General features: G+C 40.9%; 1 protein-coding gene across 2 annotated transcripts in view; it reads right to left on the reverse strand.

Annotated features, from left to right (window-relative positions):
* Positions 1–16,007, reverse strand: part of Rnf115 (ring finger protein 115) — a 62,638-nt gene that overhangs the window by 1,524 nt on the left and 45,107 nt on the right. For both annotated transcript variants that reach the window (XM_060393048.1, XM_021656144.2), the window contains 5 exons: positions 14,213–14,412; positions 5,703–5,774; positions 4,557–4,629; positions 3,588–3,681; positions 1,051–1,166 (listed from right to left, as the gene is read on the reverse strand). In XM_060393048.1, coding sequence (XP_060249031.1) covers positions 1,051–1,166; positions 3,588–3,681; positions 4,557–4,629; positions 5,703–5,774; positions 14,213–14,412 — 555 coding nt within the window. The remainder of the gene's footprint in view (positions 1–1,050; positions 1,167–3,587; positions 3,682–4,556; positions 4,630–5,702; positions 5,775–14,212; positions 14,413–16,007) is intronic.

The following is a 16,007-nucleotide window of genomic DNA, read 5'->3' on the forward strand; positions in this document are numbered from 1 at the left end:
TGAGTAGCCCCTACGGAGCAGCATCTAAGGCTGCTCTCTGGCCTCCTCATGCACACAGAAGCCTGCGTACCCACATGCCACTAAACCCAAAATTACGATTTAAGGGAACCTGCCTAGCATTCACAAGGCCCTAGTACCACCAAAACAATAAAATAAATCATGACTTGACAACTAAAAAGGTACCATACCAGGATATCTCCTGGATAGCATTTTAAGCAGAGTGGACAGAATTCTAAGCCAAGAAGTTAATAAAAGCTAACTTATAATGGCAAGCAAAACTAACTGCCAATGTGACCTGAACAAAGGTAACTATCAACCATTTCTTCATGTAGTCTCGATGAGATTAAACAAACATTTTCTTTCAAGGGACAGAGAAGGGGCTGGAGAAAAGCTCAGCAGAGTGCAGTTCCCAGCACCCATGTGTTACAGTGCCTGTAACCCAAGGCCACCAGGGAATCCAATACCTCTTCTTGCCTCCAAGGGTACCTGTACTCATGTGTAAATACCCATTCCTACTACACACGATTAAATATTTAAAATTAGGGCTGAAGAGATGGTTCAGCGGTCAAGAGCACTGGCTGCTCTTCCAAAGGTCCTGAGTTCAATTCCCAGCAACCACATGGTGGCTCACAACTGACTATATTGGGATCTGATGTTCTCTTCTGGCATGTAGGTGTACATTCATATAGAGCACTCATCTACATTAAAGGGACAGTGAGTAAGTGTTCTAGGCTTTGCAGGTTATACCAACTGTGGTACAACTCTTCAACTCGGGCCAGTGAGCACAGGAACAGCCACAGTCTGCTAAATGTGCTTCAGAATTGCTGTATTTACCAAACCGGCTGGCACGCCACAGTGGTCTGTGTGCTACAGTTCACTTTCCTTTGGTTAGAAGCACCACAAAGAGTTAATAAAAGCAGCCAGGGAGGCTAACATCTGACCTATTTGGCTCTCTGAACTGCAACTACATCCTTCCTCTGGCCCAGTCTCACCCCAACCAACAGGTAACTTGCCAGCTGCTTGCCGCAGGTCAGAGCTGGCTGTACTCACCAATTCTAACCATGGCACAATGCAGCTGCTGTGAAAGAAGTGGTTGCAGGGTAACTGCCGGACTTTCTCTTCAACTGTGTAATCTTCTTTGCATACTGGACATTCTAAACCCGTATCTGTGGGAGGAAGATGTGTGCTTTAAAGCAACAAGCAAAAGAAAGAAGAAAAGCCAGGAGCTTGGCCTGTGGTGCAGGCCTATATATACCCTCAGGGCGAGGGAGGCAGAAGCATGGCAAGTAGAGGCCACCCTGGGCTATAAAGTCTACCTCTCAAACAAACATCAAGGGGTGGGGGATGGAGAAGTTACATCTAAGTGGTAGACAGACAAGTATGAATTCTATTCAAAATGGAGACAGAAATGATAATGACATAGAAACAAATAGGGCCAACCCCAATAGACCTAAGAGAATCATATAATAAACCCAATTTTTAGTGTAACAGGTTAGAAGAGTTAGCAGAGAGTTGGCCCAGGGAGGTTGCTAAGAGAATGAAAAAGCTTGCCACCAAACCTGATGACCTGAGTTCAATCCCTGCGACCTACATGGTGGAAGAATAAAACCAGCCCCCACATGTTACTCTCTGACCTCCACACAGGCATTGTGGTACATGTGCATACAGACACAAAATAAACATAATCTTCTAAATAAAAAAAAAAATAGGTAAGCAGAAACGCATTTGTCTATTAAGTTAAATAAGAAAAACATCTTCCCAAATGTGTGACAGCCTCTGCCTAGAAAACGGCGGCAACCTGTGCGCCATAACCCAGGGGCTCTCTCAGCACCCTTAGTGGTGTCTATTCAGTGTCTTGACCACCTTTATCCTATTCTTTTCCTTACTGTGCCATTTTCAGTATGGCTGTTCCAGGGTCCTTTAAAGCTGTTAATTATAAAGGCTGTACCAGGAGATGGTACAGAATCACAGAGGACAAGTGTACTCAGGACTCCAAACCAGTCAAAGGAAGCCTTTTCCCTTGGAGGAAATGGCTACTGCAGTGAAAGCTCTAAGTAGCAAATTGTGAATTGCAGAAGTTTGGTCGAGAATATAATGAGTTGTGCTCCAGGCCCTAGCGATGGGCAAGGAGGAGGCATTTGGAGGAAGACCACCAGTTGGAAGATTCCTTTCTTCCTTTCCATCTCACACCTTCCCGCTAACTCCAGCTTCCCTTCTCATGTCAAGTCTACTACAGAAGCCTTCCAGGCAGCACCCTAATTTTAACCTAATCCAAACACTCAAAACTTCACCACCAGCCAATTCCCCCAATACCAACTTCAAGACAAGCGCCAATCATCTCTTCCTGGACTCTCAGCTAGCACCTCAAAATAAATAAATTTGGAATTAAAACCCTCACAGCATCTCCTCATGGGGACCAGGGCCAATTCATGATTCTCCATCACCTGATGGTGGCAGTGTCACCTTTATAAAGTTCTGGAACCTTATAATCCTCTTTAATAATTTTTTGCCTCCTTTTTTAAATTAAATTTTTTATTTTTTATATTAATTAATTTACTTTGTATCCCAGTTGTAGCTCCTTCCCTCCTCTCCTCCCAATCCCACCCTCCCTCAAGTTGAACTTTTCCCCTTCCCTTCCCTTCCCCTTCCCTTCCCCTTCCCCTTCCCCTCCCCTTCCCCTCCCCTCCCCTTCCCTTCCCTTCCCTTTTTCTTAGTCTCTCACTATGTAGTTCTGGCTAGCCTAGAACTTACTATGTAGACCAAGCTGGCCTTGACCTCAGAGATCTGCATGTCTCTGCCTCCCTAGTGCTAGGATTAAAGGTTTATTCCTCCACGATGATTCAAAATTACACTTCTAAATCTACCTTTTCCTTTCTGTCAGCATTGCTACCATCACTTGAACCCCCAGAAATGCTGGTGTATTTCTAGTAGTCTCCCTAACTTTTTTTTTCGGTTCTCTCTCCTTTTCACTTTATCTAGCACATTATTTTCAGAAGAACCACCCTAAAAGCTCTTACACCCTCACTCCTTCAGAACGGTGAAGCATGGCTATGACATTTGCGTCAGATAGAAACTGCTCTTTTATTAGCTCTGGAATGGTGTCTGATGTGTACAGCAGAGTCTGACCAGATAGGGTAGAGAGGGGATTTGTTCAGAAAACCTTCAAACTGCAGGAGAAATTTTATGAGAGGTTTTAGGTGGTAGAAAGTTTTCAAACAATTTCTCTATTTACCTGACTGGACCTTATGTGAAACAAACCCTATCCTCTTGTTTGTCCTCTTTTCCTCCCTATGGTATCATGTGCCTAACATTATTTTCTTTTTTTTTTGCCTAACATTATTTTCAACAGCTTTTTAAATGACTTAGTGAGTTTTGTTAGTAAGTACTTTTACCGAATATAATCGAGCTTTATAAAAATAACTATATCTCTTTATTTCTTACGGGACCTAGAAAGCAGGCAGGCCAACTAGGCCCTCCATAGCTGGTAGCCACACAGGAATGTTAGGGGACCATAGGTTTAGATTAGAAATGTACTGGGCGTTAGATTAGATGTTATAAGACGGCAGAACAAATGAAAAGAAGCTTACCAACTTGTTCCTGAGTTACTGTCACTGTTGGGAGAGAAGTGATCTTTTCCTTGTCAGCTGGAGGGGGACCTGTGTTTTCTAGCTGTCCTAGAAGCTACAGAAAGAAAACAGCAGCAACGATCATTATCTCAGTGACTAGAGAGGGAAACATTCCAGCTGAGAACAAACAGTGTAGGCATTAAGAATGTTGGCTGCTCTTAACTGCTGCAGGACTCCTTCCGGTGCTGGAACACTCACAGCTGCTTTACAATGTCAGAGTGACACTTGAGACAGACTCATAACGGAACAGCCCACCTTTGAGCATAAAGTAAATTTAAGATACTAAAAGAGTTGTGATGATTTGAACAAAATTCCAGGTTAATAAAAAGCAATAGCAAACTGGTTCAAAATTTCATTCAGTCAGAAGGAAGGGGTGGGAGTATGAAAGCAGCAAAAAGCCAAGAAATTGGGTATATTACTATCTACAAGAAGACTTATAAATAAACAACATGCTTTCTATTCTCTGTGGCCCACAGGGAAATGAAAACCTTTCAGGTTAAAATGAGCATAAACAACTGAAGCAATTACACACAGCATGGAAGATCTCGTCTCTGCTTCCTTCCTCTACTTTGCTCCATCTAGCAGAAATCCCTGCTTCAACAAGGGAGACCCTATTTTTCCATGAGGCATCCATTCCTCACAGGACTGGACAAGAGGACAAATTCCAATGAACTGCTTGTTACAGGAGAAGTTTTTACTTCCTCCAGAGTTAAAGTCATCCTCTAGAAACCCCATATGCCTAACAGGAGCATGGAACCTATGCTACACCCACAGCCCATCCATCGCTTAGTAAAAACAGAAACTCAAAAGCTCACACTATCAGTGAAAGCAGAGGGACTGCCATTTCAGAAAGTAGCAGAAGGAATGCAGGAAGCCTGTGGAACCATGAGACACATCAAACAGACGCCCTCTCAAAAGGCAGCTCCTCACCTGGGTTACAATGGCATCAAGCCCTGTCTGACCCCAGGCATAGTCCCCAGGGTTGGAGTGCAGCATCCCGCTCCTATACATGAGATGAGACAGACAGGATTAGGGGGGAGGCCAGGCTCTGCCTTACACCGCAGGGGATCTAGCAAAAGGGCACTGCTCTCTCAGCTGAAAGTCACTAGTCCTCTAAGTTAGAGGCAAAGAAATTCTCTGTATTTGAAAGGTCAAACATTATCTAGAGATATGCTTTTATTCTCAACAAATTTTAGCCTAACTGGAACAAAACGTGATGCCATCTCAAATGCCACAGGACGCCTAAGAGCAAAAAGAGCTCACTACCTATGGGTTAAGAAAAGTGTGTGTTTGGACTGGCCCAAATCTACAGCAGACTTCCCCCGCTCAAAGAGGCCACATGTGACCTACACAATAAGGTCTTTCTGGTAGAGAAGCAGCCACAGCAGTCCTGTGAGTTACAGCTAAGCACATATAGAGGGACTTGGCCGGACTTCTTTCTTGGTGCAGTACCTTGGATGATAGGAACAGGCTCTAGCTAGCCCACACTTAGTACCCAGAGCCTGTAAAAAGTAGGTGTGGGGAAGGACTGAACAGAAAACTCTTCTGTACCGACATTAGAAATGGCTTATAACTGGAGGAAAGGCTGTTCTAGGAAGATACTGTCCGTAGTCCCTACCACGCCTAAGTGTTACTCTCATACTGAGCTACATGTGTCTTTGGTTGGCTCTGAGAAACTTTCTTACTTTGAGAGAAGAAAGTAAAATGTTATCTTATCAACTTCAGGAATTCTTAAAGCACAAAATCTTCCTGTGTGGTTCATAAGAAAAACTTGCAAAGAAGATCCCAGGCCTGGCAGGGACCATCCCATTCCCTTCCATAACCCTCAGACTGAGACAGAAAGGCAATCACGCACGTCCAGCATTATCTTAGGGGATCAGGACAGCTGTCCTGAGCATCAACAAGGAAAAGTTAGTTCTGACTGAGTCTGGAGCTCGCAAAAAGAAAAAAAAAGTCTAACATCCCAGGCACATCCACATACTCACCTATGCAGGTTTTTCTTTCACTATGGTACAGACATGATAGCATCTAAAATAGTACTACTCAAGCAGTATAATACAAAAAATGGTTACTTACCAAGAAAAGGGGTGTGGAGATCCAGGAATTGCAGAATTTGCAAAGAATCCTGCAAAGATCTGTTGTATTATTCTGTTAAAGGAGAGTGAAAATGAGATAAAACAACACACATAAATATTCTATAGACAATCATGCCTGACTAATCAACACCCAACACCCTAAACCACAACAGTTTTCTACTAGTCATCATACAAAAGACAGCAACAGAAATCAGTCCACTACCTATAGAATGTGTGTCCATTATTGCTCTTTATGAGTTCTGTCATTTTATAGATCAACCCTATTTTTTGTGTGTGTGTGAATTGGGTTAGAAAAAGACCTGATGTTACGATGTGGTTTTCAAAATATTTCCTTGGATCTCTGACACTAATGTGAGAAAGGGTTCAAAGGATGCTGGCTCAGTAGAATTTCAGACCCATTTCCTTTTTAACATGAGCATTAAGCTAATCAACATGAAACTTGACAGTAGCCAATATTAGACCACAGGACAAGTATGTCTACAAATCAATAATACTTCTCTCCCTTCAGACTTGGTTGGACTTAATGACTCACTTCTTACAACTAAGATATGGCAGAAGTGACTGTGTAACTTATAAGACTAGGATATCAAAAGTGATCGTGATTTCTTTCCCTCTGTCTATATTGAATAATTTATTCTAAAAGAACCAGCTGCCAAGTCATGAGGATAATGAAAGAGCTCTATGGAGAAACCCACATGATGAGGAGACTAAAGCCTTCTGCTGGTTCTCAAGTGAAGGAGCCACCCTGGAAACAGACTTTCCATGCTCAGTTCACGTACTGAGATGACTATTATCTCATGACACCTGTTGCCAGAACCCACCTAACCAAGCTGTTCCTCAATGCCAGCCCGGCAGAAATAGTGAGGCAGGAAATGTCAGTCAAATAAGGAGCACACCCCCCCACCCCCTTACCAGGAACATGAAGAGTAAGTTACCACACTGCAGAAATGACAAGTAAGTACAGTGATTGAGGACTGAGAAAACAGCCTGGTTCCCTGAAGTTCTGCAGCCAGCCTGTTACAAATGCTAGAGTTACCAGGGTCAACTCATTTACCCTGCTCATTCTTCATTCTATGTTACTCTCTTGAAGTCATAAGCTGCCTCAGTTTCATCAAAAGTACCAAACAGAGACTGCTCAGGGTGGTCTCAGTAAGTTTCGTTCAGAAATTATCCACTGCTAATATACCCAATATTTATGCTGATTTTTCTGTTATTATCCTTATGGTTACATAATTTCTTATTAAAGGTGAATGTTAAAAGTGGTGAGGTAAATGTATTTGCACTTTTAATAATTTACAGAGGAGCAAAATCAACCCACAAGTGTAGAGGGAGTCCCACACAGAGCCCATGGAAGAATTTTCACCCAATTCCCAGGGCTGTGCCCAGGCTCAGTTCTCTCAGCACTGTTCTCGGAGTTCTGATTTTCCTTTTTCTTTCTGACGTTTCTTGTTTTGTTGTTTTTCTTTGAGTCAACATCTCACTGTGTAGCACCGGCTGGCCTGATACTTGCTATGGAATACAGGTGGTTTCAAACTCATAGCAATCCCTCTGACTTAGTTTCATAAGTGCTAGTATAGGTCACCATACCAAAGTATTCTACTATTTTCTATCTTGACTTCTTTGGCAATTACATCCAACTTTATAACATTAAATACCACAAACAGTGGTCTCCACATGATGGTGGCCCCACTTTTCTAGTCACTCAGGCCAGCAACCTTGGTGTCACCCTTATTTCTCTTTTTCTGTTCCATGCTATATCCCACAAGCTACGTTAGAGTCAAACAAGTCTTTCTTATTCTCACCTAAACAACTGGCATGTAAAGCTTAGGTTAAGGCAGCAGCTCTCAGATGGCTCTCTGCCTCTACCCTTGCCCTCGCAGTCCTCCGCTCTGTTCTCCGCATAATGGTTAGAATGACGTAAGTTAAACCCAAGGCCCCCACTGAAGCAAAAGCCCTTAGATTCTCTACATGTTTGAATCCCTACCTTCGCAGTTACACTCCAGAATCTTCTGAGCTGTCATCTCCTAATATTCTCCTCACTAACTCTAACCCACATTGCTGTATCTCCTTGTCAGCACACTCTAGCTCCTTCCTTCACTCCCTCTGTCTTTTCAAATATTTTTTTTCCCAATGAGGCCTTCACTGACTCATCTAGAAACTTTTTGCTTTCCACATTCCCTTCTCACCTCTCCCTACCTTCTACTTAGTACTGCTGAATATTATTTATTTTGCTTACTTTTTTCCTTATTATTTAAGATACACAAAGGAAGTTTCTTTCTTACTACTGCATTCATTATCGTGTGAACAACATCTAAAAGAGCCAATGGTAGAGAGAACAGCAATGTTTGTTGAGTTAAGAGAACCCCTAGATGGGGCCAAACTGGACATATATTAAAGGTATATTCATACAGAATAATCATGTATATGGTTGATCCTATTTTCACTACATAGATATCACATTGTGTGTGTATATTTAAAAGTCTGTCAGCACTCCGGGAGGCAGAGGCGATGGATATCTGTGAGTTCGAGGCCAGCCTGGTCCACAAAGTAAGTCCAGGACAGCTAAGGCTACACAAAAACAAAAAAAGAAAAACAAAAACACCAAAACCCTGTCTCAAAAAAAAAAAAAAAAAAAAAGTTTATAAGATTACATATCAAAGTGTAACTATGGCTGCTTCTTTGTTATGCTGTCTTTTAATCTGAAAAATTAAAAAAACTAACATTTTTAAAATAAGGGGGGAAGTTAACAACCAAGTCAATACTCAAAATCTAAGTTGTGATCGGTATCAAAAAACTATGATGTCAAAATTTAGAGATGACTTCTTGAGAACATACTGTATAGGTAGAAAGCCTTCTTATAGTTACCTGATAAGCTAGGGTCAGTCAGATGGAAGGGGAGGAGGACCTCCCCTAGCAGTGGATTTGGAAAAGGACAGGGAGGAGATGAGGGAGGGTGGGTGAGATTGGGAGGGAATGAGGGAGGGGGCTACGGCTGGGATACAAAGTAAATAACCTGTGATGAATATTAAAAAAAAAAAAAAAATTAAAAAAAAGAAAGCCTTCTTATATGCAGGTTAATGCTAACAATCAAAGGCCTTTCTGGGTGCAGATGTACCTTAGTTGATGGAATGTTTGTCTTGTTTGTACAAAGCCCTGGTCTGGCTTAATCCCCAACACTTCACAAACTGGGCATGGTGGTGCAAGCCTGTGATCCTAGTAATCAAAAGGTAGATGCAGGGGCTGGAGAGACGGTTCAGAGGTTAAGAGCACTGGCTGTTCTTCCAGAGGTCCTGAGTTCAATTCCCAGCAACCACATGATGGCTCACAACCACTATAATGAGATCTGGTGCCCTCTTCTGGCATTCAGGTGTACATGCAGACAGAACATTGCATACATGAAAAAATAAATAAATCATTAAAAAAAAAAAAAAAAAGAGGTAGATGCAGGAGGATCAAAAATTCAAGGCCATGCTGGTGTATCTAGCAAATTCCAGGCTAGCTTAGACTATGAAATTTGTCTTTATAAAGGGGAGAGGAGAGCACTAAAATAAAGACAGTTTTAATGTACTATGTGCAAACTATGTACGTCTATTACTTGTCTAAAAGTTAAACAGAACTAACAGATACAAATATTCTACCATTCTAAAAACTTTAAAGTAAAATATAAATAATCGGAATGAAATTCCTTCTAAAGACCATTTGTGTTCCATCAATAACTCTACATAAACCGATCAATCCTGTGTTCATTTTCATTTCTTGATATCTGAGAAATCCAAAGATGGTATCAGGTAGCTACCAGGACATAGTACCCCCAGATGTCAATCGATAAGCAGGGGTTCTGGCTCAAGTCAGCCTCATTTGAAGGTGAAGTGAGTTAGTGTGTTCAGGCTCTGATTACTCACAGATGAGCTAGAATTTGAAAGCCTAACATTACAGGGCAAAGGATACACTTTAGGCAGCCAACAAACAACTGCAGAATGAATGAATAACTTGAGTTTACTCTCAGGTTAGCAAAAGTGTTCTACATCAAGTGTTCTACAGCCCCAGAAAATGCATATTTCAGAGGAACTCCTAGGAAGAACACACTCATATTCTCACAAAGGCTAATCCTCAACAGCTACTTTCTTAAGTGAAAAGTACTGCCTATTGAAATAGGTGAATGGGATCCTAAGATGCAGCCCATGGAAAGCATAGTTGAGCGCCTGACAAGCAGATTAAAGAAGCTATACTGCTACTCAAATGAACAAAGTTGTTATGAGGAAGAAGCCACAGTAAAAATAAATAATGAAAAAATTTAATGCAATATATTAAACATAAAATTGTAGTGTACTTTCAAAACAGATAACACTGTAATGACAACCATTGTAGTCACAGGCAGAATGGGTAGAGTAATATGTCCTGGCCATGTTCTGTCTTCCATTTATACTTCCATGAAGACAAGAGAAACTGGACTAAAAGTTCTCAAGTTCTACTTCCTAACATGCTGGCATATTTTTAAACACTTTAGAACCTCACCAAATGCACATACTTTCATTGTTCTTTTTATCTAGGCTTCAACACTAATCATTTCAGACAGGGTCTCTTGGTGACCTCACTGTTCACCAATTGGCTAGACTGCTCTAGGTATCCTCCTGCCTCCATCCCTTCCCCTCAAGGTTACAAACACATGTGACTACACTTTCACACGGGTGCTTGAGATCCAAAGTCAGGTCCTCATGTTTGCCAGGAAGGTACTTTATTAACTCTGCTGCCTCAAGAGTGCCCTTTCTTAGTTATTTTTTGTTTTTTTTCTGAGATAGTATTCCATTATAGAGCCTTCACTGCCCTAGAATTTAAAATGTAGAGTAGGCTAGCCTCAACTAACAGTAAACCTTGTGTATGTTACCCAGGTGCTGGGGCCATTTGCACCACCACAACCAGCTATGACTTTCTATTTTAAGCTGACTATTGCTAAAAACATTTTTGTCACCTATCATTTTGCTTAGTTGAATTTGTTCATGTATACTTTTTCATTTTATTCTTTTAAATTACCCAGGTAAGTAGCCATCGTATCTACATATATGGACTATATTTTTCTTTCCTGTGCTTATGCCTTATGATTTTTCTTATGTGTCACACTGACTATTTTTACTTTAAACTCAATTTGATTATTTTTATATTTTGCCTGCATTACGTCTGTGCATGCAGTGTCTGTAGAAGCCAGAAGAGGCTATCAGATCCCCTGGCCCTGGAGATACAGCAGAGCTATCTTGTGGGCACAGGTTGCTGAACCTGGATCCACTAGAAGATAGCCACTGCACTGCTGAGCCATCATCTCTGCAGCCTTGCACTGACTCTGAGTTTTGAAAGGAGCTTGGTAGCACTGCCTCCATTCTGATTTCAGTGGGAGTGAGGCTCCAGTGTCTTCTGAAAGCAGGCTTGCTTTGGGCTCTCAAGATGGTTGATCTTGATGATCAATTTACAGGATCTAGAGTTACCATGTAAACAGCCCTCTGGGTGAGAGATTGTCTACATTAGATCCATTTAGTGAGACAGGAAGACCCATCCTTGACATGGGTGGCACATTCCATGGGCTGATGATAGGAACTGAATTAAAAGGAGGTTGAGAACCAAGCAGCAGTACTCTCTGCAGACACAGTGTTGCAGGTCGCTGCAGCTCCTGCCCCATGACTTCCCCATGACAAACTGTCTGGAACTAACTGTGAGCCAAATAAACTCCTTTCTTCCCTTAACATGCTTTTCTCGGGTATTATGTCCCTGAAATGTATACAATAACTAATGCAGTTCCTAATATAGGTATTATTATTTGTTTTGTTTTGTTTTTTGAGACAGGATTTCTCTCTGGATGTCCTACAATCACTCTGTAGATCAGGCTGGCCTCAAACTCACAGCGATACTTCTGCCTCTGCCTCTGTGAGTACTGGGATTAAAGATATGCACCACCACACCTGGCCTGCACTATTATTTTTAAAAAGAGGGTTAGTTTTCAGGGTATACTGGTTCACCCCTATAATCCAGTACCAGGGAGGCTATGGCACGAGGAGTCAAAAGTTTTCAAAGAAGTATGGGCTACATATTTATGTCCAAGCAAAACATAAAAACCATATTGTGATATGCCAGGTATAATGGCAGAAATAATGGTCCCTTTCTTCTTGGAACTTAAGTCTAATAGGATGAAAGATATTAACAACCTTGTGTTTTAGCTCAAACACCACAACATGGGTAAATTATAAGTGAGAGAAAATGCATTCAATTCCTATTTTAGAGGCTGGGAAGGAAGTCCATAGAGCATGTCCCTCTTCATCCTCCCACTCTGCCGCCCTCAGCATCAGCCACATCTTCAACCATAACTGGAAAGCAGCTGCAATAGCTGCAAGCATAATGTCTTTGCAAGGAAAACACTAGAATTCTCCTCGGATACTTAGAAGAATGTATGTGTATGCTGGGGATGCATCCCCAGATTCCAATTACAGCAGACTTTGCGTCCCAAGTGAAAAATGGGTTCCATTCCAATCTCCTATGTAAAGAACCCTCAGAAAATAATCTGGTATTTTCTGGTCATTTTCTAAGAAATGGTCTCCACTTGGTAAGAAAAGGAAGAAGACGAAGAAACAGAAGACGAAAGAAGAAAGAAGAAGGAGGAAGAAGAAGAAATAGAAGAAGGAAGAAGAAGAAGAAGAAGGAGAAGAAGGAGAAGAAGGAGAAGAAGAAGAATTACTGACTACAATGGCAATAATGTCTGGGCATAGAAAAACATGCAGCTTCAATTCACAATAAAAAATTTAAATAAAAGTAAAAATAGGTGGGTCTACTTAAAGAAAGATATTAGTGATTATAAAAAACTATCAATAAATAATTTAAATGACCAAAATGTACAAAACATTTTGAGAGCCAAAAATTTAACTTATAACACCTACAATAAGAATAAAACAAAAATTCTCAGAAGATTGCTATACATTAAAAAATATTGATTGTATAGTGCAACTCACCTGACACATGCTTTTGTTGTTCAGTTTTTTATTTTGTTTGTCTGTTTTCAGCTAAAGGCTCATGGAGTCTATGTTTGCTTCAAACTCACTCTATAGCTGAGGCTGATTTGAACTCTTTATTCTCCTGCCTTCACCCCCAAGTGCTGAGTGACAGCATGTGCCCCCACATGCAGCTCAAACATGGCACTTACTTTACTGTAAATGATTAGCAGACATTCTAGCTGGCTAACCATACATCCACTCTCAGCACCTTTCTTCTTGCCACCACCCAGTAAGGGATAAAGTTAAATCTATGCTCATCCAGCTTTCTTTACGTCTGTGGGCAGGAAGCATGGGACACAGTACCCAGGAAAGAAAATATTCTTAGCACAGAATATGAGGCAGGAGAGAGAAAAAAAAAATCCCTTCCTTTACAAAAATGTAGTATAAAGCAGGCTTGGTGTCACACACCTACAATCCCAACAACTGGGAGCCTAGTGCAGGAGCATCTGGAATTCAAAACCAGCCTGAGCTACCTAGGAGAACTAAACAGCCTATAAAAACTGGTTTTAAGGAGTTTGGGAGTGGAAGGTGCTAGAAAAATTTCATACTCCCACTGCACTCATCTATTTAAATCTTTAAATCCTGATCTTTGCATTCTGAGGTGGTTTGAATAAAAATGGCCCCCAATTGGTGGAACTATTTAAGAAGCATTAGGAGGCGTGATCTTGTGTCACTGGGGGCAAGCTCTGAGGTTTCAAAACCCAAGGTTTTCCCATTGTACCCTCTCTCTGCCTCTACTTACATATCAAGACATAAGCTCTGAGCTGCTCCAGTCAACCTATCTGCTGCTTGCTGCCATGCTGTCCTGCCATGATGGACTCTAAGCCCAATTCAATTCTTTCCTAAGTTGCCTTGGTCATGGTGTTTTGATACAGCAATAGAAAAGTAACTAAGAATGATCCCAATGTGATGTAATACTTGCTATACCTTTTGTTGTCTTTCAAATTTATTTTTCTTTTTACTTTTTTTCTTTTATCTATTTATTGGCTTATTTATTTTGGAAACATGGTCTTACTGTATGAACCCATTCAGCAGATCAGAGCGGCCTCATATTCACAAAAGAATCTGTCTGCTTCTGACTCCCCATTCTTTTTTGAGACATGGTCTCAAAATTTAGCCCAGGTTGGTCTTGAACTCATGATCCTTCTCAGCCTGCCAAATGCTTTTTAAAAGCATGAACTACCAAACCCAGCTTTTTCTAAAATTTGATAAAACCCCTCTGTTAATCTGAGACATTAATAAAAATGCTTTAGAGAAGTGTTTTAGGTGTATCACTCTCTACTTTATCACCAATCTTTAATTAATAATACTTGAGTATGACATTCAATTTAGCTTCATTTTCAACCTGCCTATATTTCTGTCTTGTCCACAAAAATTAAGTCCAAGAAACATGAAGATTAGATTGTGCCAGTATATCCTTCACTCAGACAACCCTTGAGAACAGAAAACAGCAACTCACCCTTCAATAGCTGGCGACCTGTCGGGACGAGTGCTTCCTCGAGACCTGTATCTTCTCGTCATCGGCAACCTTGGAGGCCGACTTGGTCCCCAAAAATCAGTGTGAGTTTGGTGACCTCTCTCATTGACTCTATTATCTTGGTCCAGTGGAATGCTACTTAGAAATGGTCTATAATCTTGTAAAAACATTGTGTCCCAGAACTAGTAAAAACAAGTAAAGAAAAAAGTAAACATTAGCGTAGAACGTGGAAGGCTCAATCTCTAGCATTGGTTGATTGTAAACAAACAAATAAAAAAAACTTAAAATAAGTAATTTTCTTCAAAACAAATGCTTGGACCCTTTCCTTAACTGTTGCCTGATGTCCATAAGCACCTGCCTCTGACCAGTGTCCATTTCAGAAATATATGAGCTAAAGGTGAGCACAGACATCTATCCCCAGAACAATTCGGATCCATGTTATTCTTGTGTGTTCTCTCACAAATGGCATATATATGTGTGTATATATATTTCTCTACTTGAAAAGAATACAGCATCACCACAAAGTAAACACAGATGTCTATAAAATACTTCTCTTGACTTGGCACTGGCATCGGTGAGAGGCTGTGTCACAGGTGTGCCAAAGCAGCATGGCTATGCTGATAAGAGCCTCTGTTGTACACATTTTAATTGCTAATACTGGAGGGAGAAAGGCTGGGTTTGGGAGAATCAGTAAGCAAAGGGGAAAAGAAAAGGTAATTTAACCTTTTTTTATGTGTGTTTTAAAAACTCTGTGAGTGGGTTTGCAATAGAAGTGCAGTGCCTTGGGAGGTCAGCAGAGAGCACAGGACCCCTGGAGCTAAGGGTACAGGCTGCTGTGGACCACAGAACATGAGTGCTGGGAGGCCGATACCATTTTCTGCAAGAGCACTGAGTGCTCCCTACTGCTGAATACTCTCCAGTCCGAAAGGAGACTCTTTTGCTTCAAAACAATTTTATTTTCAAGAAGGAAGATACAGTATGGCGCTAGAAGCTCAAAAGTTCCACACAGCCCCTCCAGGCTGCTGGGGAGCCAGCGGTTTCTAGCTTCCTATTTGTGATGAAGCGAAAGGTCTGTCACATGCTCCTACTACCAAGAGCCGAGCTGCCCCTCAAGCCTTCCCTGTCATGATGAACCATGAGCCAGAACAAACCATCCTCCCCTTAAGCTGTCTCAGCTAGGTATTGTAGTCATACAGATCCCAAAGTAACTAATACAGAAACTATAATACATTAGCTAAGGGCAAGTATCATAAAAGATGAAGGCTTGCATTGCCTCAAGATACCGCCATAGCATTCTTTTCAGTAGCAGTATGTCATGGATATTTTATATATTAAGATTTACATCATATACTTAACACATATAAAGTAACAGATGAATAGAATATAGAAAAAATACATCATAAGTCTATAAACCATCTCTTCGTTTAACCCCTAAAGTTATAGAAAGTCTTTATGCACCCTTCTCATAACCTCCAGAAGTAACTCCTTTCCAAATGTTTTCTTTACAATTCACTGGCTTTTTTCTAATTTTTAAATTTTAAAATGTTTATTAGCATACATTAATTGTACATGTAGATAATGTATTTTTATCACATACACTCCCCATTACATTCTTTTGTTTCCCCTTCCACTTCTGCTGTCTTCATCTTCTAAACCAGTCCCCTTTTACTTTCTGTTTCTTTTGTTATTGTTTTCTTTTATATTGTGTTTTTGTTGACTCACTGAGTTTCAGCATGGTTGCTCATAATGGCATAAGTGAGGTTATTTACAGATTTAC

Source organism: Meriones unguiculatus, chromosome 10, assembly GCF_030254825.1.
Source record: "Meriones unguiculatus strain TT.TT164.6M chromosome 10, Bangor_MerUng_6.1, whole genome shotgun sequence".
Lineage (NCBI taxonomy): Eukaryota > Metazoa > Chordata > Mammalia > Rodentia > Muridae > Meriones > Meriones unguiculatus.